General features: G+C 37.3%; 1 protein-coding gene across 6 annotated transcripts in view; it reads left to right on the top strand.

The window, feature by feature from the left end:
* Positions 1-27794, top strand: part of nphs1 (NPHS1 adhesion molecule, nephrin) — a 108845-nt gene that overhangs the window by 62383 nt on the left and 18668 nt on the right. For all 6 annotated transcript variants that reach the window (XR_014208526.1, XM_082179100.1, XM_082179099.1 and 3 more), the window contains 11 exons: positions 1664-1767; positions 3998-4119; positions 7450-7621; positions 8211-8368; positions 12374-12515; positions 13313-13437; positions 13647-13815; positions 14660-14789; positions 15821-15993; positions 20666-20806; positions 21184-21321. Coding sequence is in view for 5 of the 6 variants with exons in the window: in XM_082179100.1 (XP_082035226.1) it covers positions 1664-1767; positions 3998-4119; positions 7450-7621; positions 8211-8368; positions 12374-12515; positions 13313-13437; positions 13647-13815; positions 14660-14789; positions 15821-15993; positions 20666-20806; positions 21184-21321 (1574 nt within the window). In the remaining variant the exon portion in view is untranslated. The remainder of the gene's footprint in view (positions 1-1663; positions 1768-3997; positions 4120-7449; positions 7622-8210; positions 8369-12373; positions 12516-13312; positions 13438-13646; positions 13816-14659; positions 14790-15820; positions 15994-20665; positions 20807-21183; positions 21322-27794) is intronic.

Raw genomic sequence — 27794 nt, 5'->3', positions numbered from 1 at the left:
AATACTATTGTTGTGTCACGAAATGTAGTTTGTTAGGCAATAATGTTGTTAGTTACACCTCAGATATGTGTAGTAGACGGTTAAGCGAAGTAGCAGTTAAAGTCGTGCATGTGCAATAGAACGCCAGAATGCCGTTGCCATTCCATCAGAGGCTATTGCTTAAAATCCCTACTAAGGGGCTGTTGAATGCTTGATTCTGATGAAAAGTTCTAGGGTGTGCAATTATTTTCAAGGAAACGCACGGCTAAAGTAGCTCCAGGCAGGTCTTGACCGCATTACAGTTCCACTTCGCCAAAATGATTTCAGTTATTTCAAAGGTATTTACAGCGTTACAGAACCAAAACCCACAACAACACTGACCGAGCAAATAAATATAGTAAACAATAGGAAAAAAAAACTACAAATTATTTCCAAGGTTTCATTTGCCACAAAATTAGGGGATAGTGGGGTAAGATGAGCCAGTGGGTAAGTTGACCCACTCCCTTTATCTTGGCAATCATAAAATTTTATTGTAATGTGAGCATATATTTTGGAACCACCCATCATTTCTGCCAGACTTTGAAAAGGAGAAAAACATGACAGGAGTGGAAGACACCCATTTACTTTAAAAACAGTTTTTGGGTTTGTCAGATGTTATGGCTGTTAAATCAAAGCAAATTTGTCCAAGTCTAGAAAATATTTATGATTCATATTGGTGAAATAGAGATGTATAAAACCATGCAAATAATTTTGCTAAATATTAGCCTGAATTTGTAAGCTAGCTAGTTTTGTCCAAAATGGCAGCTATGGGGCAAAGTGAACCAAATGATGTGGGGTAAATTGAGCCAGCATTTTAACTTACCCCATCACAAGGCACTGTAGTTAAATCTCTGAAGTATAAACTGGTATAATTTCAATGTAATATAACGCAACTGGTTTAGTACATCATTGTTTTTTTTATTGCTACATGATGTTTCTCACTAGCGAGGAGCAAATAAACGTAGTTTCGCTATTAGTAGACACTGATGCCGAACACTGTTGAGAGACGCACAGATTGAGGTAATTCACACACACATGCTTAATCTCTCTCTCTCTCTCTCTCTCTCTCTCTCTCTAATAACTGCACTAGTCTGCTGTCAATGGATGAAGCCTCCGTTACTAGCTCTAAAATTATGTTTTATTAGAAACGGAGGCTTGTGATGAGATGCGTAAGAAAAGAACAAAAGAAAGAAAATCATAGTAGTTGGAATGACGTGCAAAAGGACAATGGAATTTTCATTTCTTTAATGAATTTCCCCATTTCACATGTTTTCTTTATTTAAAACCTCTTTTCAGCTTTCTATGCAGCATAATTACCTAGACTGACCAAGGATTTTCTTTGCCTGCAGCCTCATAAATGTTTAGTCTATGGGCAAATACTGAAATCCATGTGGAATTTTGTTAGAATATCTGAAACGTGTATCTTCTACATTCCACTTGCGCTGCACTCTTGAGTAAGGTATTGCTGAACAATCAAATTTTGGAGGCCAGGTACAGTTAAGTGTACACTGGCAATGCTCCAGGCTGGCAAATGAGTAAAGTTATGAGATCAGTGGGGTTGGGGGTAATTGTGGCAACACTGGGTATGAGAAAGTGTCACAGTGTGAAACGCATTAACGTAAGTCAATCCCGCTCTCTCTTACAGCATCAGGGCACAAAGCTCATATGACACACGGCGACTGACGTGTCGAGCGAAGAACCCAGCTTCCCCTCGAGCTCTTGAGACTGGCATGACCATGAGGGTATACTGTAAGAACCCTGCATTGTGTAAATTCACACTGAATGTGTTTACAATTGAGTGCTCTTAATAATTAATAGTGATATGTGCATTTTTTTTATTCATGTGTGTGATGTGAAGAGCCACTGGATTTGGTATTTGAAATCTCAGTTCAAGCAGAGTGTAATTAAATGGAGTACATACTGTAAATAATGAAAATCACCAAGACTTTGACTATGTCATCGATTTTTGCTCTCGTAGTGTCAAGTTCATGGCCACAGCTGCGTGACTCGTAGCCAATTGGGCCTTTTTCCTGTCAAGTAGTACTCCTTGTCCTTTCACTGTAGGAATAAATGTCCCCTTCACTCTGAGAGGGTAACAACTACCAAGTACCAGGAGTACACACTGAACCATTAAAGTCAACATTAAATGCTGTTTGCAACCCATTTTCACTTCCACAATGTAAAACAGGACATTAGGTGAGGAAAAAAATTTGATTTATTCATTTAGAGCTTATTGGCAGTATATATATATATATATATTTAAGGGTTGGATCAGATAGAAACACCTCATTAAAGTAAATTTTCACCCAAAAATTGGAATTCATTATCATTTACTCATCCCCCTAAAGGGACATTGGAGAAAACATTATATTGAAATGCTTTCGCGTTCTCTCGTAAAAGTTTTCCATCCCCCCAGGAATCTTTGCGTTCACTCGCAAAGCTTTTGTGATGGAAATAATATGAGATGGGAGGCAACGCAAAGCTTATTGGGAGAACGCCAATGTTTTGCAAGAGAATACAAATGTTTTGCAAAATAACTCAAAGTATCTCTGGGAGAATGCAGTACTTTTGCAAGAGAACGCAAATGTTTTGCGAGAGAGGGCAAAAGTTTTTCAAGCATACACAAAAGCATTGAAATATATATTTTTCCTCCCATCTCATATTTTTTCCATCACCATGTCCCCTTAGAGGCTCCATACCCTCATGACGTTTCAAACCTGTATAAATGCAGAGTATAAAAGAAGATTTTTTTGTTGTTGTTGTTTTTGAAGAACTGTACAATGAAAATGGGGTCCTAAACGACATTGGACCCCAATGACTTATATCGTATGGACAAGAAACACTGAGACATTTTTCACAATATCTTCTTTTGTGCAAACTTTTCGAATAAACAATCCCTTTAAGGTAACAATTGCAGGTTGCCATTTTGTACCAAGTAGGTTTGATTTCCGTTTTATATTGACTTTAAATTGAAAAACCAAAGTCCTTTCGAATCAGTTTAGGGCATCATGTTTTATCACACATTTTTTTTCCATGTTAAGTCTGTACACTTATCTGTTATGTTATTAGGTGAGCTTTGAAAACCGATGCGACCTAATGCACAAAATCCATGTGATATGATGCATTTCACAGGCATAAGCTTCCCCCGAAACGCCAATCACATTTTCTCTGCTCGCTAAATTTATGCTTTAAAACATTGCCCCCCTTCACTCACCCCAGCTCATGGTTCCATTACCGCCCAGCCAGTGCAATAAGTGCTAATGTAGCAGAACCGATGGCCAGCAACGCTGCCTTACTCAGCACGCCTGGCCCATCAAATTCAACTTTCCACTGGCCATTTTCATCTGCAGCAGATTGTAAGCAAGACGGCACTTTGTCATGGCAGACTCTCATCCGTCCATCGCGTCCACTTCCAAACTGATTGGGGCAATAACAAAGAGCGGCCCTGCCCCATAATTTATTTGATGGCAAATGTATTATTCAGCTCCACTGTAATTTATTCATGTTCCACATTGCCTTATTACGGTTTAAACATCTGTTATTTTGGTTTATGGACTGGTGCCAGTGTGTGGGTTGCTCTTTATTCTTAATGGTTTCATCAAAGGGACAAGCGATGTCTTCCCGCTGCACTGGCGTTAAATGTCCTCGATTTAACAATGTTGTACGGGACTAAAATAGAGTCGTGCTCTTCCTGACGCTGTGATGCTGAAACTAGTGGTCGTTTTTCTATCTTGCTCTTTGTTCTTCCATTTCATCTTTCATGACTGGCTCTAACATGAAAAGATGCCCATCCTCACAGAACAAAGGCAAGATCTTTTGTTTTAATAATATTTTCCCTCCTTTTCGCACATGAACTGCACTCATTTCATTTTTTACTAAGAGTAGCTGGGCTGTGATCCCTGCGAATAGATACAAATGATTCAAACTTCTCTCTATTGATGTCGTAACCCTTCTTTCTCTTGTGACTTCCTTCGTTCAGTTCCCCCGCAGGCTCCGGTGATCATGGGATTAGAAAATGAAGAGGTCAAAGCTGGTTCCTTTCTGAGGGTGGTGTGCATGTCGTACGGGGGCAACCCTTTAGCCACTCTGCATTGGATTAAGGTGAGAGAAATATACGAAATTCTTCATCGGTTGCCCTTTTCCTTTTCAGAAATAATTACTTGGCCTTTACCTTTACTTGAACAGGATACAAACTAAGACCTTGTGTTTGGCTTGTAGTTATTGATTAAACTTATATATCCCATAAATGAAAGAAACTTTTTCGGTTACACTTTATTTTAAGGTGTCCTTGTTACAGTGTAATTACACAATTAAGTACTTAGTAATAGCAATGAACTACATGTACTTTATATAATTAGGGTTAAGGTTTGGTTTAGGGTTAGTTGCATGTCTCTATGCATAATTGACTGTTATTACTATTGTAATTGCATGTAAAATGTGTAACAGGGACTCTGTAAAATAAAGTGTTACAACTTTTAGTTTGATTGGTAACACTTTTCAATAAGGGTTACTCTCAGTTGTTTATGTGCGTAACCGTGTGGAACTCAACGTCGTCATTCGGAAGGGCAGGAGTTATGATCACATACTTCATTTGATTGACAGCTCTAGAGCGAATGAGCTCTCTGACTCATAACAGACACGCACGGAAGAAAAACGAGCTCTACGCCGTTCCAAGCTCTTCAGATTGCATAATTCAGTGGCAAATGAATAGAAATGGTGATCTGTTAGGGTGAAATCATATCATAATCAACCACCCCTTTAATCGACGCAAATGTACATTTGTGTTGATTCAAGGGGTGGTTGATTATGATTTCACTTTTCTAACTTTAGTTAGTGTGTAATGTTGCTGTTTGAGCATAAACAACATCTGCAAAGTTACAACGCTCAAAGTTCAAAGCAAAGGGAGATATTTGCTTTTAAAGAAATCGCTTTTTAAGGACAACAACAAAAGGCTGGTAGGGACTACACACATTCCTCCCGGGTTAGTGACATCACCAACCCTAAAATTTACATAAACCCCGCCCTCGGAACGCGATTTATAGATTATCAAGACAGAATATGTTAATAAATGACTAGAAGACACATAAGCTACATAAATTCATCAACTAACCATTCAGAAATGTCCTGTTGCATTCTACATGTTGTCACCTCTTCTTGAGCCTCTCCATCATTGTCTGAATCCGGTTTGAACATAAAAAGCTAAAAGTTTTTGAAATTTTCACTGCATGTCTGTGTGAGTGCAAGCTGTTGAAACTCCAGCCTCTGTGCTGGAAGCAGCAGCTCATTTGCATTTAAAGGAACAGACACAAAACGGTGCTTTTTTGCTCATCCTCAAAAATGGACAATTTTAAAGGGGTGGTATAATGCCTTTTTCACAAGATGTAAAATAAGTCTCTGATGTCCCCAGAGTGTGTATATGAAGTTTTAGCTCAAAATACCCTACAGATATTTTATATAGCATGTTAAAATTGTCACCTTTTAAAGATGTTAAAAGATGTCATTTGCTGTGTGTCACAACTTTAAGAAATTTTATATTTTTATATGTGTGTGTGTGTGTGTGTGTATATGAAGTTTTAGCTCAAAATACCCTACAGATATTTTATATAGCATGTTAAAATTGTCACCTTTTAAAGATGTTAAAAGATGTCATTTGCTGTGTGTCACAACTTTAAGAAATTTTATGTGTGTGTGTGTGTGTGTGTGTGTGTGTGTGTGTGTGTGTGTGTGTGTGTGTGTGTGTGTGTGTGTGTGTGTGTGTGTGTGTGTGTGTGTGTGTGTGTGTGTGTGTGTGTGTGTGTGTGTGTGTGTGCGCGCGTGTGTGCGCGTGCGTGCGTGTAGTTAGGGAAACCATTTGGATATAGGGTTGCAGAATGTAGAACACAGTTACAGTATATATATTTTTTCTAAATAGTTAATCATTTAAAAAATAGAAAATTAAACAGAGAAAATTAAGACATTGTTATTGTATAAAACATTGAATATTCTGAAGACTATGTCAAATATGAAATGCTGAAAGCATTTTTATGATTTTCATTTTTGGTACAGTATAGTCAAGAAGGTTAAGACCTCTGATGTGGGAGAGGCCAAAACCGTTATTTTGTGTGGAGGATTTATTTGAAAAGTAGTTATTATGATAATTGTATAGTTTACCTAACATATGTAATAGTTCACAATCCAAAAAAGTCTAAAAAGTCATGGGACACCAAAGTGTACTGCATTCATGGAAAGTGCCACTTAGATAAATTGGCCCAAATGTAACGTTAAGCGTGTAGCTGTTAGATGAAAAATTATGGGCTGCATCATTCAACCATGTGAGAGCTGTTTACCAAAATGCTTTGCAGGCCAATTACCATGAATGTTATGCCAGAGTAAGGTCACAGTGGAACACAGGTTGCTAAAGTAATTTGAAGCTAGCTAGAATCTGGCTGGTGCACCAGTGGTTTTATATTCTTTAAAACTTCCCAACCTCAGAAATTATGAAGCATTGGCATCTCAAACAACTTAATAAATGTGATGCAAAGCTTCAGTGCCTAACTGGACTAAGCCAGTGGACTAACTCAAGATAACAGCGTGCATATGTTCACAAAGAGACTGAGCCGAAAGCAGAGAATAAACAAAAGCAGTGCTTTCTTATAAAGGCCATTCAACATTTCGTAAAGACACTCTGAGCGTGGCTCTCGGGTAATGTTAAGCGGACTGCCCTTGTGTAAATTCTTCTCTTAAATAGGACATTAAGAAACTATGGTAAATGTATTTTTTTTGTAATTAAACCATTTATTTAGTTTTGTGTGTGTATGTGTGTGAATTGCTAAAATCAGCAAGCCTAGGGGAAAGCTTAGAGCTACAACCAAGAACTTTATTAAATGTCTGTGTTTAGAGACAGAGAGAAGATGTCAAGATTTAAATCATTTGCAAGTGAAGTCTAGGCAGCCAAATCTACTTGTCCATTCATGTAGCGTCCCGCAGACAGACTCACAGTGGAGACTCTCGTTTTACTTTGATAAAATGTGTCAGTCCGGACATCTCTAATAATTTTCAGCTAATGCAAATGTTAGTGTCTGCAAAGGCGTTGACTGGATGACTGATTTCAGACACAAATGTCTTTTTCTATCTATCTATATGTCTGTCTGTCATCTCTCAGTCTGTCTATCTATCTGTCTGTCTATCTATCTGTCTATATATCGTCTCTCAGTCTATCTGTCTGTCTATCTATCTGTCTGTCTGTCTATCTATCTGTCTATATATCGTCTCTCAGTCTGTCTGTCTATCTATCTATCTATCTATCTATCTATCTGTCTATCTGTCTGTCTATATATCGTCTCTCAGTCTGTCTGTCTATCTATCTATATGTCTGTCTGTTTATCTGTCTATCTATCGTTTATCAATCTACCTGTCTCTCGGTATGTCAATACCATCTTTTCTCTTTTTCAGAATGGAGAAGTCCTGTCTACTAGCTGGGAGGTGGACATTGTGTCACGTTGGTCCAGAAGCACGTTGAGAATGGAGGTGAAGCCAGAGGACAATCATAGTGTGCTGCAGTGCGAAAGCGTCAACCAAGTGTCTCGTTCACCAATGTCCCTCACTCGCACTCTTACCGTCATGTGTGAGTAGTCAGTAAAAATGTATCTTAAAAAACTTCTGCTCAAAAACCCATTAGACTTTTAAGAAGGCCAAAAGCCTGTTGTTGCTAGTAGTTTTCAGCATAGCCTTAAAACAAAAGCTTGATCTTTCATGACACACTGTCACTTACAATAAGCCAATTACACATGGCTGTATCATGGCTGACAAGTTAATCAGGTCAATTTTTGCTGCTACTTGCAGTTTCTGTAATCTTTCATTAACAGAGGATGGTTTGTAACGGTGGTCTTGTCACCACAAATTCAAAATGTCAAATATCCATGTCTTATCACAAAGCTACTGTCATTAGCACATACGGCTCATTGAGAATACATAGTCACACAAATACTGATACCATTTGGGCATTTATTAGAAGATCTCTCTAGACACTTCTCACCATTTCATTGATCAGCTAGATCATTATTTCAGTACTGTAAGAGCATCAAGAGAACATATCATAATGGCCTCAAATCCTTTGTGGCGTGACTAGCGTGTTTAAACAATTTGCTGGGAAGATATGCTGACTCCATTTATCTTGCTTCTCTTTCTGTTGTGGTAATCACTTTTGCTCACAGTTGAGCCAGCTGAAGTAACGTTACTGGGCTCCTTTGAAGCTGTAGAGGGACAGGAGATCAATCTGTGCTGTTACACTTCCTCCAGTAATCCACCGGTTCACATCCGCTGGTGGCTCGGGTTCAAGGAGCTCAACAGAACGAATGTTACCGTCTCCGAGGTATTCAACCTAACACTTAACAGTCAAGATAGAGGACGTGAAAACGTCTTCTCTTACAAAAATGTATAAATTATAATTAAAACTATTGTTTTATTTGGCACTCTGAAACTGTCTCCATGTCTTGCTTTTGACAGGTTCATCAACAATACAAACTACCATCTAAACACTCACATGAGCCATTTTACCGACAGAGAAAGGCTTCGTGAGGTGTAGTGCTTGATTAAAGGAATATTTTTCAATTATTGTGTGAAATAAAGCCGGCGAGCCTTGAACCGAGAGTGATTCAAAGTCTCCATCAAGACTGTGCTTTTACTTTAGATTCTATTAGTTACTACATAATATCCTGCGAGATCAGGGGCTTTTAGAGTCTCTCTCTTTTTTTTTTATCTCCAACTCTTCCTCTCCAGAGGTTGATTTGAATGAAACATAGGCCTAAGTGAATAAAAGCCGACCCGAGGCTGCTCTGTGCTTAACAGGACACTCCTTGTTCATTTGGAGGTGTTTTACATCTGATCTTTCATTTACATGCCAGTGTTAATTTTTTTTTTTTTTTTTTTTCTCTTCGAGCTACTCATTATGATATTTTCTAATAGTTTGGCTGTAAGTAACCATGAAGCCAGGGTCAACTCTCTGAACAGGTGTAAATTAGAGATTAGCAAATGAGCAGAATTAAAAACTCTATATCAGAGTGAATGTGATTTTTCACATGGGTGGGAATCTTTTGCCACCTCACGATCTGATTCCAAACCGTTTCTTGATCTACTTCTTTTTCTTATTAATTAATCGTATTAATAGAATTTAAAATATTTTTATTATTTAATTACACAAGTAATGAGTACTCTTTAAAATAATAAAAAATACTAATTAAAACAATTAAAACAGTTGTTTCAAAACTTAAAATCTAGTAAAAAAAAAAAAAAAAAAAAAACATACTACCAACAATAAACAAAGAGTGCTTTCAGTATTTAAGACTAGGCTGTCTGAACATTTTCCATTCAAGAGCTGTGAGTGATTTTTCTTTTTGCTGTGAGTGATTATTACCGATGACATCATAGACAGCGGGAGATCAAATAAGCTGCATTCACACCAATGCACAGATCTCTTGTAAAATGTGGTTTATAAAATGTGGTTTGTCCTGTCTAATCTCTTAAGACATAACTGACTGTTTACATTAATTTTGCATCATAAAACCCATTTTGAGATGAAACTGTAAGTACATTTAATCACGGAGTCGCACACACACAGCCGCCTCTCTTTACCAAGCGCGTGTGAGTATTTGAAATTGAAAGCAGCCTTCTGTCAGTGAGTTCCATATATTTATATATAAGCCCACATACATGTCCTTGTAATTCGCATCAACCTTTCCGAACTTTATGAAAGGTTTGAGTGGTGTGCGTGTGAGGAATTGGAAGCAAGCAGAACGCACACACAGTGTCATCACTAATCTGTGTTTTAAAAACTAAGCTCAGAATCGTTGGAGAATCAGATAGAATCTTTTCTCCCACCCCTAATGTATAGTATATCACCGACACAAATATTACAAAAATTTAATATAAACTGTTCTTTCCTTTATGCCAGGCCTATATGCATAGCGTGGCTTGATGCTTCATCTGCAGACTGCCTTACTCCCGCGTGTCGCGTGACCAGAGTCTAATCACAGTCTTTACGGTTAAAAAATCGCGTGTTGTCATATCGTTATATTATTTAGCGTTCAGCCCAAGTTCACAGTGCCATCTGTGGGACATCCATATGCTTGCCACACACTTGAAGATTTTAACCCCGATTTAAAGGAACCGTATGTAAGAAATGTATTTCAATTAATCATAAAATGGCCCTGATATGTCTCTAGACATTAAGAAATCATGTTCATTTCAAATACTTATATATCACTGACAACAGTAGTCCGGCCAGGATATTGTCATTTAAAAGTGAAGTTGCAGCCCTCAACTGATGTTGATGTTGTCATGTTGTGTTTTGGCCTGATGCCCCACCCTCGTCCCTATCTACCAATCACGAAGTCAGTAGTGTTTCGGCATCCGGGTTGCCAGCTCTGCTCTAGTTACCACAGCTGCAGCTACAAACGTGTCGGATAAAAAATGTCTAACGTTACGAAACCTAAAAGACCTCGTTATGAATCCGAAATACGTTGTGACAAAGTCCGAAAAAAAACTTACTGTGTAGGACTCGTCACTTGCCATTGGAAGCTCCTTGTAGCAGCCTACGTTCCTGCTGGATCCTGCAACCTAACTGGCAACCTCGAGTCAGGGGGAGGGGGAGGGGATACACCGCTCTACAGTAATTTGAAAGTGATTGCAGTACCAGTTTTGGCCACAATCTTACATACGGTTCCTTTAAGGCACAATTTGCACCCCCCAACAACAATCAGAGTTGCATGGCCCAATTCGAGGCTTGTCGCAACCGACTTTTTGTCCAAAAATCCCTCAATTTTGTGGTGTCATTATGCTAATTTTACAGCTCCCGATCGAGTCGGAGCCTCCCGATCCCAAATCGTACTCTTGAACGGACTGCCTCTAACAGGATATACTACCTGCAATAGCCAATGAGAGCGAACAAGTGTAACCGGTCCTATTTGAACCGGTTAAAATTGGTTAAGATTTGAAAATTGTCTAGTGTGTCCCAGGCCTTAGCTTGTTAGCAAGGGTTCAAAGTGCCAAATGCGAGTACAAATTGGCGTTATCTGGTTACTTCAAGAATTTTGATATTGCATGGTTGTGAGAATGTTATATGGCTTAGTGCGATCATCAAATCGCAACTGTTGTGATGTAATTATATAGTCTGACATGATGCATGTTTCAGAGTAAACATTACAGTAAATGCTACTCTGCAAGTGCTCTGTGTGTGTGCTTGAGTCGCTTATAATTTGCATATGGGAACGCAACATGTGTCAACCATCTTCCCAAATTCGTAATGAGAATCGTTCATAAATCTGTTGTTGTGAACATAGAGGAGCGTTAAGGTCTTCCTGTGGTTTTCCGCCAAAATAAAAGCTCAATGGTTTAACAGTTGCAAGCAAAGAAATGAAGATGGCCATACATGTTAGTATTGTATTTTTACTGTTGATCTGTAAAATAAAATAATAATAAAATAAGAATATTGATAATAATAATAATAATAATACAAATAATTATTATTAATATTAACAATTAACACCCCCCAACATCCTTATGCATCGCTTTCTGCTAGTACTTTAACATGCTTTTCCCAAACCACTGAAGTGACGTTGACGTCCGGGTTAGCAAGTGTTATTTAAATAAACTCCTGATGTACTTACAAACTTTCCAATGCCTCTTTTTGTGAGTACAGAACCTATTTGTACTACTGTATAAGTTTGGTACCATTCTGGGTATTATTAGTGGGGTAATTTACGAGATACATCCTAGGATCAGTTAGCGCCTGCACTAAGCCACCCAGCTGATATTTCAAAATAAGCTCTAACTTTAATAATGTTCGACCAAGGGAAAAAAGGCTTCTGCGGGGGTGTTTGGCTCGAGGTCATGGTGCAAAGGACCCTAGGTTGATTTTACTCCGACCCATCCCTTTAAATATAAACAGATAACGAACTAAAGGACTAACAGGTGTCATGATCACATATATCCATATAGTAACTAATGATAGTGGGAACAGAGACAACAGAACACCAAGAGAAGCAAACTAAAGGTTCATAACAATGTAACTAAACGAACAAACTAAATAATCCTCACACTAAGTTTGCCACACTTACATCTGTTTATGCAGTTAGTGAGATAGAAGAGCCACAATGTATTCCAACGCTTTTGTTTTTTCTTGGTTTTTAATGACCATATGTCAGATCACATCAGTTTCGAGAATGTGTACCATCAAAGAGAGTGAATCATGGTGGAATAATCTGATGTTTTCACTCTTGTGTGCAAAGAGTATTATGTTGCCTTATAATGGCTCTTTACGATGACCATATGTTGTTCTCAGTAAACATGTAAGGTCTCATTTGAAATATTTGTGTTGCAGGGGGATAATGGTGGGATGAGTACGATGTCTAACTTGACACATAAAGTGTCACGTGAGGACAACGGTCTTCCTCTGACTTGTGAGGCGTTCAACAAAGGCACCCGCTTCTCCAGTGTTCGATCTGAAGAGCTCATCGTTTACTGTGAGAGACCACTAACATTTTTATCTAACATTTAGGTGGAATGATCCCTGATAAATTTATTTATTTATTTCAGTAGCTTAACTGGTACAGTTATAGGCAAAGTTATATGTTTGTTTCTCAGAGAACACATACACTACCGTTTTGTCTGTTTGTTTGTTTGTTTGTTTTAGAGAAATTAATACTTATGTTCAGCAAGGATGCATTACATTGAACAAAAGTGACAGTAAAGACATTTGTAATGTTACAAAAGATTTCTATTTCAAACAAATGCTTTCCTTTTGTACTGAATTAAATTATCCTGGAAAAAAAAACTGCATCACAGTTTCCAGCAACACAACTGTTTTCAACATCGATAATTGTCAGAAAAATTTCTTTATCAACAAATCATCATATTAGAAGGATTTTTGAAGGATCATGTGACGCTGAAGTCTGGAGTAATGATGCTGAAAATGTAGCTTTGCCATCACAGAAATAAAATACATATTAAAGTATATTAAATAGAAAATATTTTGTTTATTATTTCTCAATATTACAGCTTTACTGTATTTTTATCAACTAAATGCAGTCTTTGTGAGCATAAGGGACTTCTATCAAAAACATTTAACAATTATTAGCGATCCCAAACATTTGAACTGTAGTGATTGTTGAGAAAAATGAATCCATTGTAATTTGGATAAAAGCTTATCTAAAATAAATAAATGTAAACATAATGATGCACTCTTTTTCAAATGTCTCATCAATGCACTTGTGCTGACTGAAATATTAGTTCTGTTAATATCTGTTCTTCTTATTCTTAGATCCTCCTCAGAAGGTGTGGTTAGATGCTCCTCCACCAAACGTCTTCTTACACTCTGGTACAACTCTCCGTTTAGTCTGTTTCTCCAGTGGTGGAAATCCCACAGGTCAGCTGGTGTGGTTCAAGGTGTGTAGTGACATGAAAGCTTTTGTTGATGGTGTTTTAGTAACAAGTGTGTTTTGTTATTTCTGCCATTAAAAAATCCTCCATGTCTGTGTGTGTGTGTGTGTGTGTGTGTGTGTGTGTGTGTGTGTGTGTGTGTGTGTGTGTGTGTGTGTGTGTGTGTGTGTGTGTGTGTGTGTGTGTGTGTGTGTGTGTGTGTGTGTGAACTACAGAACAGCAAAGTCGTGCCAACCGCATTGAAGCAGGTGTCTTCAGAGCGTGGTGTGTCACGAGATCTCCTTCTCACCCTCCAGCCCAGCGACAATCTGGCCACCTACCGCTGCGACTCCTCCAACAAAGCCAAGAAAGTGCTCTCTGCTCAAAGCAAACTCAGGGTTCTGTGTATGTTTCTAAAACCCACTCACTTGATACTGTGCTGTGTACATGAAAAACCATATCAGTTATTTGGGTTAGTGTGGTGTACTTCTTAACTCTTAATTAATACATACCATATACCAAATGAGCCAAAACATTATGACCACCTGCCTAATATGCTGTTGGTCCTCCCTGTGCTGCCAAAACAGCGCTGACCCCTCGAGGCATAGACTCTAGTCTACAAGACCTCTGAAGGTGTCCTGCAGGGTTTGGCACCAAGACATTAGCAGTAGATCCTAAGTGATATAACAAGTGTTCAACAAGTACAACTATTTAGTGTGTGCAGTGAATAGAACTGTCATCATAGAGCTGATCATAACATTTTCTTATCAAGGACTCTTAATATTTGTATCAAACTTGTAGGGATTGTTAAAGGATTAGTTCACTTCAGAATAAAAATTTCATTTTAGAAAATGACCGATCGTTTGGCTAGATAAGACCCTTATTCCTCGGCTGGGATCGTGTAGAGCCCTTTGAAGCTGCATTGAAACTGCAATTTGGACCTTCAACCTGTTGATAACCGTTGAAGTCCACTATATGGAGAAAAATCCTGGAATGTTTTCCTCAAAAACCTTCATTTCTTTTCGACTGAAGAAAGATGTGGGGGTGATTAAAATGTATTCTGAGGTGAACTAATCCTTTAATGGTTTGGGTTCGAACTCTTTGTCTTGTGAGTTAGGATAAAAGCATCTGGTAAAAGTCAATTAGCACAACTTCTTTTTTGAATATGCCTTAAAATGAGGATAGTATACACTACTGCAATCCCCACTCACATTCTAATTGGTTGTTCTTTGTACTGTCCCTCGATCAGTTCCCGCAGTGAGCGTGAAGATCGTGGCCAAACAGAAGGAGCTGCGCAGGGGTCAGACTCTGGATCTGGAGTGCCTGGCTGGCAGCAGCAATCCCACTGCAAATATCAGCTGGAGTTTGGGCCCCATCATGTACTCAAACACTCACTTATACATATACAAGCATCGCCACATCATTACACACATGCACAAATACACACTCACTGCTAATACCGTATTACTTAGTTTAACATTCCCAAGGGCATTTTGCCACCCATCTAATTTACTCACATCAATAAAACTGCAGAGCATTGACCCTTGATTCACAAAACGCAGGTAAATACATCATAAGCCAGGTTTCCATCAATTTTTTTTGTGAAAAAAGGTTTAGCGCATCAAATTTTTTACCGATATAGCTGATGGAAATGCCAAGAATCTATCATTTTTTGCAAATGTCGACACAGTCTTTTTCCGTTTAACTTTAGCATATAAATTATATTGTATTATAATTATATTGATGGCAAAAAATGTGATGGAAACTTGGCTATATTCAGTCTCACTGAAATGCATTTCAGATGAATTCAGCTTTTTTTTTTTTTTATGCTGAGAAGTGTGCAGTAATAGATGACTTGTGATGTGTATCTGTACAAAAAGAGCAGAATTTGTGCAGGAGGGCTCTAAGGTCTTTGTAGAAAGAGGAAAGTGTGAAATGTTAGCAAAGGCTGATGGGCAGTTTGGAAATCCCAAGACCTTATTTTTAACTTCAGTATTAGATTTCGACTGGCAGCTGGTGATCACTAAGTCATTACCTTGTTAGAGTCTGTCTCTGGCGCTGTCAATATGTAGCCATTTGTAAAAAAAAAAAATCTTTACACCAATTGTGAGCAGATCAGCTTTTATTTCTAAAGAAATTCAACTATAAAACTACAGTGTTTGTGAGCAGAGGAGTGGCCCGCTTCGAGTTTTATGGTTTCAGTTTTGTTGAATGGTCCCCACGGGACCCTAACGCATGTCGGGCAAACAAAAAGATTTCACAGCAGGTGAACACTGTTACTGTGGAAGGCTTTATCGAATATTCATAGTCTATTTTTGCATTGTTGCTCCAAGGGGATGTTTTTGAAATTCTTCTTTGTATAAAATATCCATGAGAAATAACGTTGTAAGCTTGACTTTCACTCTCTCAGGTTGAAAGGAGTTGACCAGGCTCCTAAAAAGGCTGAATTTGGTGGGATGTCCCGAACCAGTAAGCTGTCCCTCAATCTTGGCTCCCATCACTGGAAGAAAAGGATCACCTGCCATGCCTTCAGTAACGTGCTGTCCGAGGGTGTCAACAACTTCTACACTCTCAATGTGCTCTGTGAGTATTAATCTTTTTTAGCATGTTTGAATGAGTTTTTACTTGGACTGTCCGCTGACTACAGATCAGTATTTAATCAAAATAATCGCATGATATGCAGATAGATATAGTCAACAAAATTGATCATGACTATTTGCACATATCAGATAATCGATTAAATGATTTGTTGGAGCTGAGTAAAGCATTTAATATACAAAAAGTGACTTTAGAATTCAATACTGTACATTGTTTTATTTCCATGTTATTGAACATAAGCCATTTTGTAAGCCTCTGCACAATATTTATTAATTTATAATGGTATAATGACCAGGCTTCTGACTGGCAGGTTTAAATTTCAGCACATAACCTTTGCATTGGTTGCCCATAAATCTTAGAAAGTATAGAATTCTAAATGTTCATTTTGGTTTTTGAATCATTACATAAGTTGGTGCGTCCACACAAATGAGCGAGACCTCTCAGATCGGGACATGTAAGATTTCTGTCCGAGTCCTTCTCGAAACGAGAATTTGCTAATCCCGGCCCGATACTTTGGAACAATCTCCCTGTAGCCATCCAAACAGCTCCTTCTCTTTCTGTTTTCAAATCTATGCTTGAATCCTATTTATTTGAGCAGATGAGGATGGTTTAAAAGTCAAATAGTTTTATAGTATTGTTTTGAAAATTGTTATATTCATTTATTTGTCTTCTATGTTCTTAAGATAATTTTATGTACAACACTTTGGTCAACCCATGGTTGTTTTTAACTGTGCTTTATAAAAAATTTATAAATAAATACATGAAATAAAAAAACTAAATAATTGGACAATTTACTCATTTATTTACCATATATCCCATAAATTAATTAAATAAATTAATTCAGTTATTTATTTATTTATTTATTTATTTAGAAATAATGTGATGACTAATTAATTAATTTCTTTATAAATCAATAAATAATGGAATAATTTACTTGCATATTATCCCGTATATACCATAAACTAATTAATTGATGTATTTACTTATTTATAAATAAATGAGAGGGATTAATTATTTATCATCCCAATAATTTCTTAATACATTTCTTCTTCTTTTTCACTAGTGCTTATTTTTATACATTAATTGATAGCCTTAGTTTTAACATGAGTTTGGTTGCTGTAGCTTACTGGTATGAAGATTGAATATATAGTGTTATTTTGCTCTGGCAAGCATTCTGATATATGTTTGAATGAGTCTATTCCTCCTAATGCGTATAGCGAGTATATGGTAGTGTGTGTGTGTTTGTTTGTGTGTGTGTGTCTTTGTGTCTGCAATGATTATGGTTTGACTTTGATGTTGTTTTGTCTGATCCAGCCAGCCACCTCTTCAAAGCCTGACACGCTTTGTGAGCATGAAGGAATGTCACTGTGTGTGTGTGTGTGTGTGTGTGTGTGTCTGTGTGTGTGTGTGTGTGTGTGTCTGTGTGTGTGTCTGTGTCGGACTCGTGTCACTGTGGGGAGCTAAATTGAGGTCCCAATAAGGAAACAAGCTTATAAATCATACAGAATTAGTTGTTGTTTTTTAAATGTAAAAATGCAGAAAGTTTTGTGTGATTGGTAGGTTTAGGGAGAGGGGGGGTTAGTGTAAGGGGACAAAATATACAGTTTAGACAGTATACAAACCATTACGTCTATGTTTGCACACACTATTTCTCGACTTTCTCGACACACTCGACTATTTCAGAATCTCCACAGTTTGTGATTTGTGTAAGAACAGACCATAAATGATTACTTTGTCTGTTTTATTGTATTATATTATATTAAGATTATATTTCATCTTTCACTGTCCCATAGCTGCCAACTCTCACGCATTCACCGTGAGACTCACGCAATTGACACTCTTCACACGCGCTCACGCCACACATCCATTTTCTCACGCACAGAAAAATCGCGAAGCAAAGAGGACACGGAGACCGACAGACTAGACAGAGCAGGTTACTTATGATATAAAAAAAATCTCAGCTCTCAGATTCTGTCACTTTTATTACGAAATTCAGACAATAAATACCGTTTTGGCGCTTGTAAATGTGACGCGACAGATCCCTAGCGGCACGTGAACCGATCATCTCTAGCTGATAGTAAATAACTTTAAACACGAATGAACACTGTTGAAAGATACAGTACAACTTACCGAAATGTATATTCCTCATACATAATATCGACCAATCAATCAAACAAAGGTGTCAATAAAACAGCTGGAGAACAATCATGTCACATAACATTTACCTCAGGAAAGCCATTTAATGACCATAATATAGGCTATAGCACGTTAGTTGCCTAGAAAAAAAGAGCTATAGAGAGTATTTGGCTAAATATGTGTACTATATTGCATATTTATTATATTTTTACTTATATCATTAAATAAAGTTGTTATTATAATAAAAAAAACGCATTATATTTCATTTGTGTTATTTTTTAACCTTAAATAATACTGCCAGCTGATAGGGCTCTCTGTATGTTTACAGCATTAGGTGAGTTGTTTTTTTCTTGAGAAAAATGAATGCCTATCTTGTGTAGCCTACCTAATATTTATCCAAATGAGTCAATATTAAATCAAATCACAATAACTGAATTGAATTGAAATAATAAAAAAGCGTAGCTTACCAGAAATTGAACCATGTAAACATTGTAACATGTTGTCGCTAAACCTAATAAAATTCAGTTTAGTTACTAAAATGTTTTGACAATCACAATACACTTATTGTGATGCAATAATTTTTTTTATAAAAAAAAAAAAAAACATAAATCTTGTTTATGTCAACATAATCTTGTCAACATAACCCCCCCCCCCCCCCCCCCCCCAAAACATAAATCTCACTCCAAGCAAATCTCAAAAGTTGGCAGCTATGCTGTCCTAGTGTGTGTGAGTGTGTTTGAGCGTGTGCTTGTAGATGTAAGTAAAACGTTTGTGTTAAAATCTGCATTTGCATTTTCATTTGCTCTGAAGTGACACAATGTACATTAATGAGACAAAGACACAGAAGCCCCTCTGAGAGATCAACAGCACAATAAATCACGCGCCTTATTCACACTCAGACATTAGAGAGGAAAACGATTCAAAATCCTCTGCTTTCTCAAATCAGTTTTTATGAGCATTTGCAAAATTTGCTTTTTGCCCTAGTGAATTAAGAATGTTACTAGCCATGAATATGAGTGATTTTCCGAAAGTCTTTTAAACCTTTCTTTAGTAGTCCATCTGTATATTCTGGATTTGTTTCACATCAAAACAATAGAATATTGTTCTTGTATTTTGCAATTTCTAAAAACATTACCAGACAGCTGTCCAGTTATAATTAACTCTCCAAAGCCAGTGTTTGCTTGCATTTCACAGTCTTGTTAACCCTTAAATTAATGAATGCTTTGCCATTATTACATACAGTATTCGGGTGTAACACGGATGGATCTCTACCTGCCGTGATAATATAAAACTCTTCTGATATTAGAGTAACAATTACAGAAGAATAATATAGAGCATATGTTGTTACCTTTTGGAGCTTGGAAGGGTTCAATTTGAGCAGATGTTCTATACCATCATCACTGACCTCGTCAGAGCTTATTTCCCAGAACATTCAGCATCTGGCTCATATTTGTGATCTAAAACATATTCTCAAAACTATCATTTTCAACATCTGACAGCTGACAGCTTCTTCACCAGATCCACCATCAAATGACAGTGACACTAATATTTGATCGCGTTCAGAACTTGCACTGCAGTAAATCGCTGAGCCATTTCAAGTTTTCTGATACTTCCTATTCTTTTGTTTTCTGCCTGCTGTCACTATGAGTGAAACGTCACTTCATCATTGTATATCAAGCACTGAATTGCACTTATTCAGTCATCAAAGATTCAGTTATTGTTGTGCAGAATAAATATACTTACACTGTTAGACACCTCGGGTCAAATTATTTCAATATTTCCATTTTAAGATGATCATTTTAATATTATTATTTTTCTTTTCTGTCCAGTAGTAAAATACCGCAAAGATACTATACCCTCTACATTGACTACAAAAAGTAGATAGGTGTTTTGCAGTGCATTACTAATTATTATATAATATTGATATAATCATAATTAGCAATGCACTGCAAAACAGCTAGATCTATTTTTTATATATATATTTTTTTTTTATCTAGATCTACTTTTACTTTTTGATGAAGTGGCTGTCTTTACATTTTAGTTAGATCTACTTTTTAACCTTTTTTCTAATTATGAAATAAATAAAAATATAGTTGTATAATTAGAATGTAATATTTTAGAATGAAATATATTAGTTTTAATTACAATTTAATCTTTTAAAACATATGTTAGGAAGTGTCAACAATTGAGCTTATTAAATATTCAAATAGCCTATTGAATATATTTCAATACTTTTATTTAAAAATATTCAATTGTAAAAATTATGTTTATTTTAAATTGACGTGCTTAACATCAGTGTAAATAATGGCGTGTTAGTGTCAGTGCAGAGAAAGTGTTAGTCTTGAATTAGAGCTGCTAATGTATGATGTGATTATTTGTTGAATATGTTGATTACGTACCGTATGGTGTGACAAGCACTCTGCTTTGTAGAACTGACTCTTGTGTTCAACATGATGTTGCCTTCCACATTAGCACCTTCAAACGTATGTGACGCATCTGTGTGTCATTGTGTGTGATTCAGTTCCTCCAGAGTTTTCGGATGACCAGCCCGATCTGGTCCAGGTCATTGAGGATGAAACCGCCACACTTCCTGTCAAAGTCTTGGCCAATCCGGACGAATTCACCTGCGAGTGGATTTTTCAGGGCGAGAAGCTTGTGAAAGGTAATAGACGACACTACATGACACTACGAGCCGTGTCACCCTCGCAGGCGCTCTAAACACTCAAACAGACGCAAACACACGTTGCCATATGCATTCTGAATAAAACATCGATGGATTCTGGCACTGCACCTTGGCAGATGTGATCTCGTGATAATGTATGCAGCCTAAATGAGCATCGCTGTCGCGATCTTCATCTCCATGTTGAAAGCATCTCAGCAGTCCTGTGTCGAACTCCCTGTGGTATTGCTCCAAAGAGGTTTCCCTGGGAGAAGTGTTCAATGTGTATATGTGTTTGTTTTTGTGGAACTGTATTGTCGCAGGTCTGTGATTCGCCTGTTTTGTGTGGGTTGTTTCATGTCTCTGTATGTTTGCGACAGAAAGAGATCCTCGTTATCACTTCGACGACTGGACCCTGGAAATCGTGAACGTTTCTCGGCGAGACGGGGGCGATTACATCATAGAGTGTTCCAACGCTGAGGGGAAGAACCACACAAAGCTCAAACTGGATGTACAGTGTGAGGAACTCAAAACTAACTCTGACACCTCATCTTAACTAGGCCATATGCAACAATTTATGAATATCAAGTTTATCCTCCCTGGAAGGAAAATGCTATCAGAAGCGACAGACGATCAATCGGAATATATAGGGGAGTTTCAGAAATCTGAGACCACATTCAAAATATGTGGAAATAAGGATAAAAAAAGAAGAAAAAAAAAGAAACCATGAATTTATGAAATTATTTTTTCCTGTGATCAAAGATGAATTTTCAGCATTATTACTCCAGTCTTCAGTGTCACATGATCCTCCAGAAATCATTCTAATATGATGATTTGCTGCTCAAGAAACATTTCTTATTATTATTATTATTATTATTATTAATGTTGAAAACAGTTGTGCTGCATATTTTTGTGGAAACCGTGGTGCAAATGTTTAGGTAAGATTGTTAAGATATTGTTATGAGTAACAACAAATTAATTTGATCAAAAGGGACAGTAAAGACATTTGTAATCTTACAGAAGATTTCAATTTCAAATACAGTTATTTTATTAAAGAATCCTGAAAAAAAAAAAAATCACAAAAATATTAAGCAGCAAAAAACTTTTTTAAACATTGATAATAATAAGAACCATTATTAATAATCGAGCGCCAATAATAAAACATAATAATAAATAAGTAGCAAATCAGCATATTGAATCCTGAAAGGTCATGTGACACCGAAGACTGGATTAATGATTCTTAAAATTCAGCTTTGCATCACAGGAATAATCTACATTTTAAGGTATATTCACATAGTAATTTTTTTTTTTTAAATTGTAATAATATCTCAGTAAGATTATTTATAATATGTTTATTCACGTTATTCTGTTCAACTATAGGCTATTACATTGAAAATGTGATTTTGTATTTAAATTTGTATTGAAGATGAAAATATATTAATTTGAAGAGTTTAGTAGTCGTCTCAGGCCCCACTGCATGTTTATAAAAAAAACAAAAACAGGACTCATTAAAGCAGGACATGGAAACTATGAAATTTCACTGTGGCCGGGACTAAGCAGAGTGATTGAAAATAGACACCAACATGACTTGATGCTGTTGACAATCGCAGCTGATTGGAAAACAAACTCATATTAGCATGAGAGGTGACAGTCTTCGCTAATAAACTCTAATGCCACGTGAATTGAAGATGTTAGCATTTAATACTAAAATGTAATATGTATAAATGTTAATTAATCTAATTAGAATGTATTGTCACAGTACTGTGAAAATCTCATTTAATCATTTCAATCTTATTTAATCATTTAATCATTAAAATGCTGTCAGTCAGAATAGTACACATTTTTTCCTTCAGTATAAATTAACACAAAAGTTTCACTGTAAAGCCAATCTATGCTGTTCTCAATATTTGTACCACATATTTATTTGCCAATTCAAACCCACACAGACTTACACACACTTGAAAGTGAAACGGAGAGAAAGAGAGGGATGCAGAGAGAGAGAGAGAAAAAAAAGAAAGAAAGAGCACTCCCACTTCCTTAATGATTTAATAATAGCACTTCTTCAAAACTAGGCCTGCATGTTCCTGCAAATCCTTCTGCACTAATGGATCTCCTCGTCCTCATACAATAGCATCTGACAGTGGTAGATATTCATTATGTATGGGCCATTTGAATAGCTTTTACCGATGGTACTGTTTTCCGTGTAGGCCCCCCTCTTTCTGCCCGTTAGGAACAATGCAGAGGAGGATTGTACACGCCAACACGCCAGAGATAACGCTGGTGGTAATGGCCCACTTGTTTGAGGGTATGATCCTCCTGGGGGCAGGGATGGAGATGAGGCAGAAGAACAGCATTGGTGGGGTTTACCGTACGTGCCTGAGGCAACCATTTTAGGTCCACTTTTCTAGGAACTTCAACACAACTTGCTTCTCAGAGGCAAATCAGTGATATTTAATTTTTCATTAGATTTTATTAAATAATTTGTATATTTTATAATTATAATATCTATTATACTTAGTCTATTTTTGTTTTATTTTTTGTTTATATTTGATACATATAAATATATTTATTCATAGTCTTTTATTTGTTTAATTTTTTAAAAGATTTTTAGGATGGATGGATGGATGGATGGATGGATGGATGGATGGATGGATGGATGGTAGATAGATAGATAGATAGATAGATAGATAGATAGATAGATAGATAGATAGATAGATAGATAGATAGATAGATAGATAGATAGATAGATAGATAGATAGATAGATAGATAGATAGATAGATGAAAATAAGTATTTGAACACCCTGCTATTTTGCAAGTTCTCCCACTTGGAAATCATGGAGGGGTCTGAAATTGTCATCGTAGGTGCATGTCCACTGTGAGAGACATAATCTAAAAAAAAAAAATCCAGAAATCACATTATATGATTTTTTTAACTATTTATTTGTATGATACAGCTGCAAATAAGTATTTGAACACCTGTCTATCTACTCCATTTATTATCCTAAATTAGATGCACCTGTTTGAGGTCGTTAGCTGCATAAAGACACCTGTCCACCACATACAATCAGTAAGAATCCAACTACTAACATGGCCAAGACCAAAGAGCTGTCCAAAGACACTAGAGACAAAATTGTACACCTCCACAAGGCTGGAAAGGGCTACGGGGAAATTGCCAAGCAGCTTGGTGAAAAAAGGTCCACTGTTGGAGCAATCATTAGAAAATGGAAGAAGCTAAACACGACTGTCAATCTCCCTCGGACTGGGGCTCCATGCAAGATCTCACCTCGTGGGGTCTCAATGATCCTAAGAAAGGTGAGAAATTAGCCCAGAACTACACGGGAGGAGCTGGTCAATGACCTGAAAAGAGCTGGGACCACCGTTTCCAAGGTTACTGTTGGTAATACACTAAGACGTCATGGTTTGAAATCATGCATGGCACGGAAGGTTCCCCTGCTTAAACCAGCACATGTCAAGGCCCGTCTTAAGTTTGCCAATGACCATTTGGATGATCCAGAGGAGTCATGGGAGAAAGTCATGTGGTCAGATGAGACCAAAATAGAACTTTTTGGTCATAATTCCACTAACCGTGTTTGGAGGAAGAAGAATGATGAGTACCATCCCAAGAACACCATCCCTACTGTGAAGCATGGGGGTGGTAGCATCATGCTTTGGGGGTGTTTTTCTGCACATGGGACAGGGCGACTGCACTGTATTAAGGAGAGGATGACCGGGGCCATGTATTGCGAGATTTTGGGGAACAACCTCCTTCCCTCAGTTAGAGCATTGAAGATGGGTCGAGGCTGGGTCTTCCAACATGACAATGACCCGAAGCACACAGCCAGGATAACCAAGGAGTGGCTCTGTAAGTAGCATATCAAGGTTCTGGCGTGGCCTAGCCAGTCTCCGGACCTAAACCCAATAGAGAATCTTTGGAGGGAGCTCAAACTCCGTGTTTCTCAACGACAGCCCAGAAACCTGACTGATCTAGAGAAGATCTGTGTGGAGGAGTGGGCCAAAATCCCTCCTGCAGTGTGTGCAAACCTGGTGAAAAACTACAGGAAACGTTTGACCTCTGTAATTGCAAACAAAGGCTACTGTACCAAATATTAACATTGATTTTCTCAGGTGTTCAAATACTTATTTGCAGCTGTATCATACAAATAAATAGTTAAAAAATCATACATTGTGATTTCTGTTTTTTTTTTTTTTTAGATTATGTCTCTCACAGTGGACATGCACCTACGATGACAATTTCAGACCCCATTTTCCTCACTGTAGATAGATAGATAGATAGATAGATAGATAGATAGATAGATAGATAGATAGATAGATAGATAGATAGATAGATAGATAGATAGATAGATAGATAGATAGATAGATAGATAGGTTTAATTAACAGAAACCACAAAAGACAAATAGCTGTTGGTGGTACAGCTCCATCTGGGGATATTTACACATGAACACAAGGAACAAATAAAAAGGTGGCTGTGGGGACTTTTGTGATTTAAGTCATGTAAATTAAGTTATGTAGCAAGTTATGGAAAGCACAGAATAGGTTTTAGTAGTGGAAACTTATTAGAATCACTGACTTACAGATATTGTGTAAAATTATACCTACTATACTGGTTTTATTGCACGCCATCAAATAATTAGCCATACATTTTGACCATATACTGTACAAATCCAATTTTAAAATTATGATTTAAAACTAGAACCTTTACTACCACTCCCGCTCAAACTAATTGAGTTTTTTTGTTGTTGTTGTTTTTTTAGCTCTGGGAGAGAGAACCTTTATTGCTAAATGGCGTAAATGTAATTATTATTGACAAATTAATTCAGCAATTCTTACATTGTATCACTATAGATCTGTGAAGTCCTTACCTGGTCAGTGCAAGCATCTAGAAATGTAAGCTGTGCTCAGCTATAAAAATAGTTATACATAGCTGAATGAAATCAGCTTCTTAATGGGTTTGCTACTTTGCAGATGCAATTCTTCATTAATGTTATCTGATCCATTTTAATAATACAGTTATCCTGACTGAGTGTGACAGATACTTTTTGAGGGGGCGTTAATTCTGTAGCCTATCGAGAGTGTTGTTAATTTGCCTCAGTAAGCATTACCTCTGTTCCAACATGTGCGGCCTGTGCTGTAGTGACAGCGACTTGAATACTGTTTGCAACCAGCCATGTAGGAATACCGGAGGATTTGAAATAAGTGTTTCTACACTGCACATAATGGGGACGACATCACAATAGACCTTGATTTTAAAGGCTTTTTTTCACTCCCTGTGAATAATTCAAACAGGAAGTGCAGAGACACACACTGTATCGAGACTTAAACAATGGCAACTCTAGCATCAACACATCCGAATTTAGAAAATCAAACACCGTAAGTTAACTTTGCATGAAATCTTTTGTGCTGTCGTAGAAATTGGCTGAGGTGGAAATTGAACTGTCATGGCCCTGACAAAAGGGCCGCTACAATTAGCGCACGCTGCTGAACACCTAGCTTTTAATGTAGTATCTTAACCAAAAATGAAGTTTTTCATGGGAAGTGGTTAATGTTCACATGTAGCACACACACACCCTACTGTATGAAGCACCAGAGACTTGACTAACGTTCACAGTTGACTTGAAGAGTCTGATGTTAGCGTGTAGTTATGCTAATGACTCAAACAAGCACAAAATATACAAACCACAGACAAATATTAGGTGAATATGTTAGTTGGAGTAATTATATTAATATTTGTGTTACTAAATATGTCAGAATACCCTAGCAATGCCCTGGCAACCACCCAGATCCTAGTTATTGTTAATTATTATTGTTAACTAAAGCAGCCATATCACCCTGTAGCCCAAGACTGGTTGCCCACTGAAGCTAAGCAGGTTTGTGCCTGGTTAGTACCTGGATGGGAGACCTCCTGGGAAAACCAGGTTGCTGCTGGAAGAGGTGTTAGTGAGGCCAGCAGGGGGCACTCACCCTGTGGTCTGTGTGGGTCCTAACGCCCCAGTATAGTGATGGGGACACTATACTGTCAAAAAGCACCGTCCTTCGGATGAGACGTTAAACCGAGGTCCTGACTCTCTGTGGTCATTAAAAATCCCAGATCCCAATGTCCTTCCAAAAAGAGTAGGGGTGTAACCCCGGCATCCTGGCCAAATTTGCCCTTTGGCCTCTGTCCATCATGGCCTCCTAATCATCCCCATATACTGATTGGCTTCATCACTCTGTCTCCTTTCCACCAGTAAGCTGGTGTGTGGTGGGCGTTCTGGCACAATATGGCTGCCGTCGCATCATCCAGGTGGATGTTGCACATTGGTGGTGGTTGAGGAGATTTCCCCTTCCATGTAAAGCACTTTGAATACCCAGAAAAAAAGCACTATATAAATGTAACGAATTATTATAAAGCTGAAACTATTAAAAAATATTTTCATTAATTGAAATGGAATAATTGTTATATAAAATGTTATATAGAAATAAAAATAAATAAAACTGATATGTATATATATATATATCCACACATAAATATTGAGAGATATATATTATATTATATTATAAGGGATAATGTACATCCATCCGGTTGTTATCTCAGAATAAATCAGGGTATTGCATCACTCTGAAGGGTGTTATTCTCAGATAACATCCGGCTGGACGTACATTATCACGCATATTACACGGCTACTTGCCACATAAGTAAATAATTAGACACAAAATATTGATCTGAGTCGAAATATTTTATTAGGTCTTTAAACACAAAGCTAGAGAGATAGAGCAGAGAGAGCAGTTGGTAGCAAGCGGCAAGTTTAAACAAGACGGTAATTTAATTGAAGGATACGGTACAGTCATACCACTTACACAGCATTTCACAACATAAATAATTATGGGGATAAGAGATATTGATTTCAGATTAAACTGTTTTAAAATCATACCTGTTTGTTATCTTGTAATCCAACAGTGTTTAAAACAATCTTTGGAAAACGGCAGCAGCT

Source organism: Leuciscus leuciscus (assembly GCF_965113295.1).
Source record: "Leuciscus leuciscus genome assembly, chromosome: 9".
Classification (NCBI taxonomy): Eukaryota; Metazoa; Chordata; class Actinopteri; order Cypriniformes; family Leuciscidae; genus Leuciscus; species Leuciscus leuciscus.
This window is presented reverse-complemented; position numbering and strand designations above follow the sequence as displayed.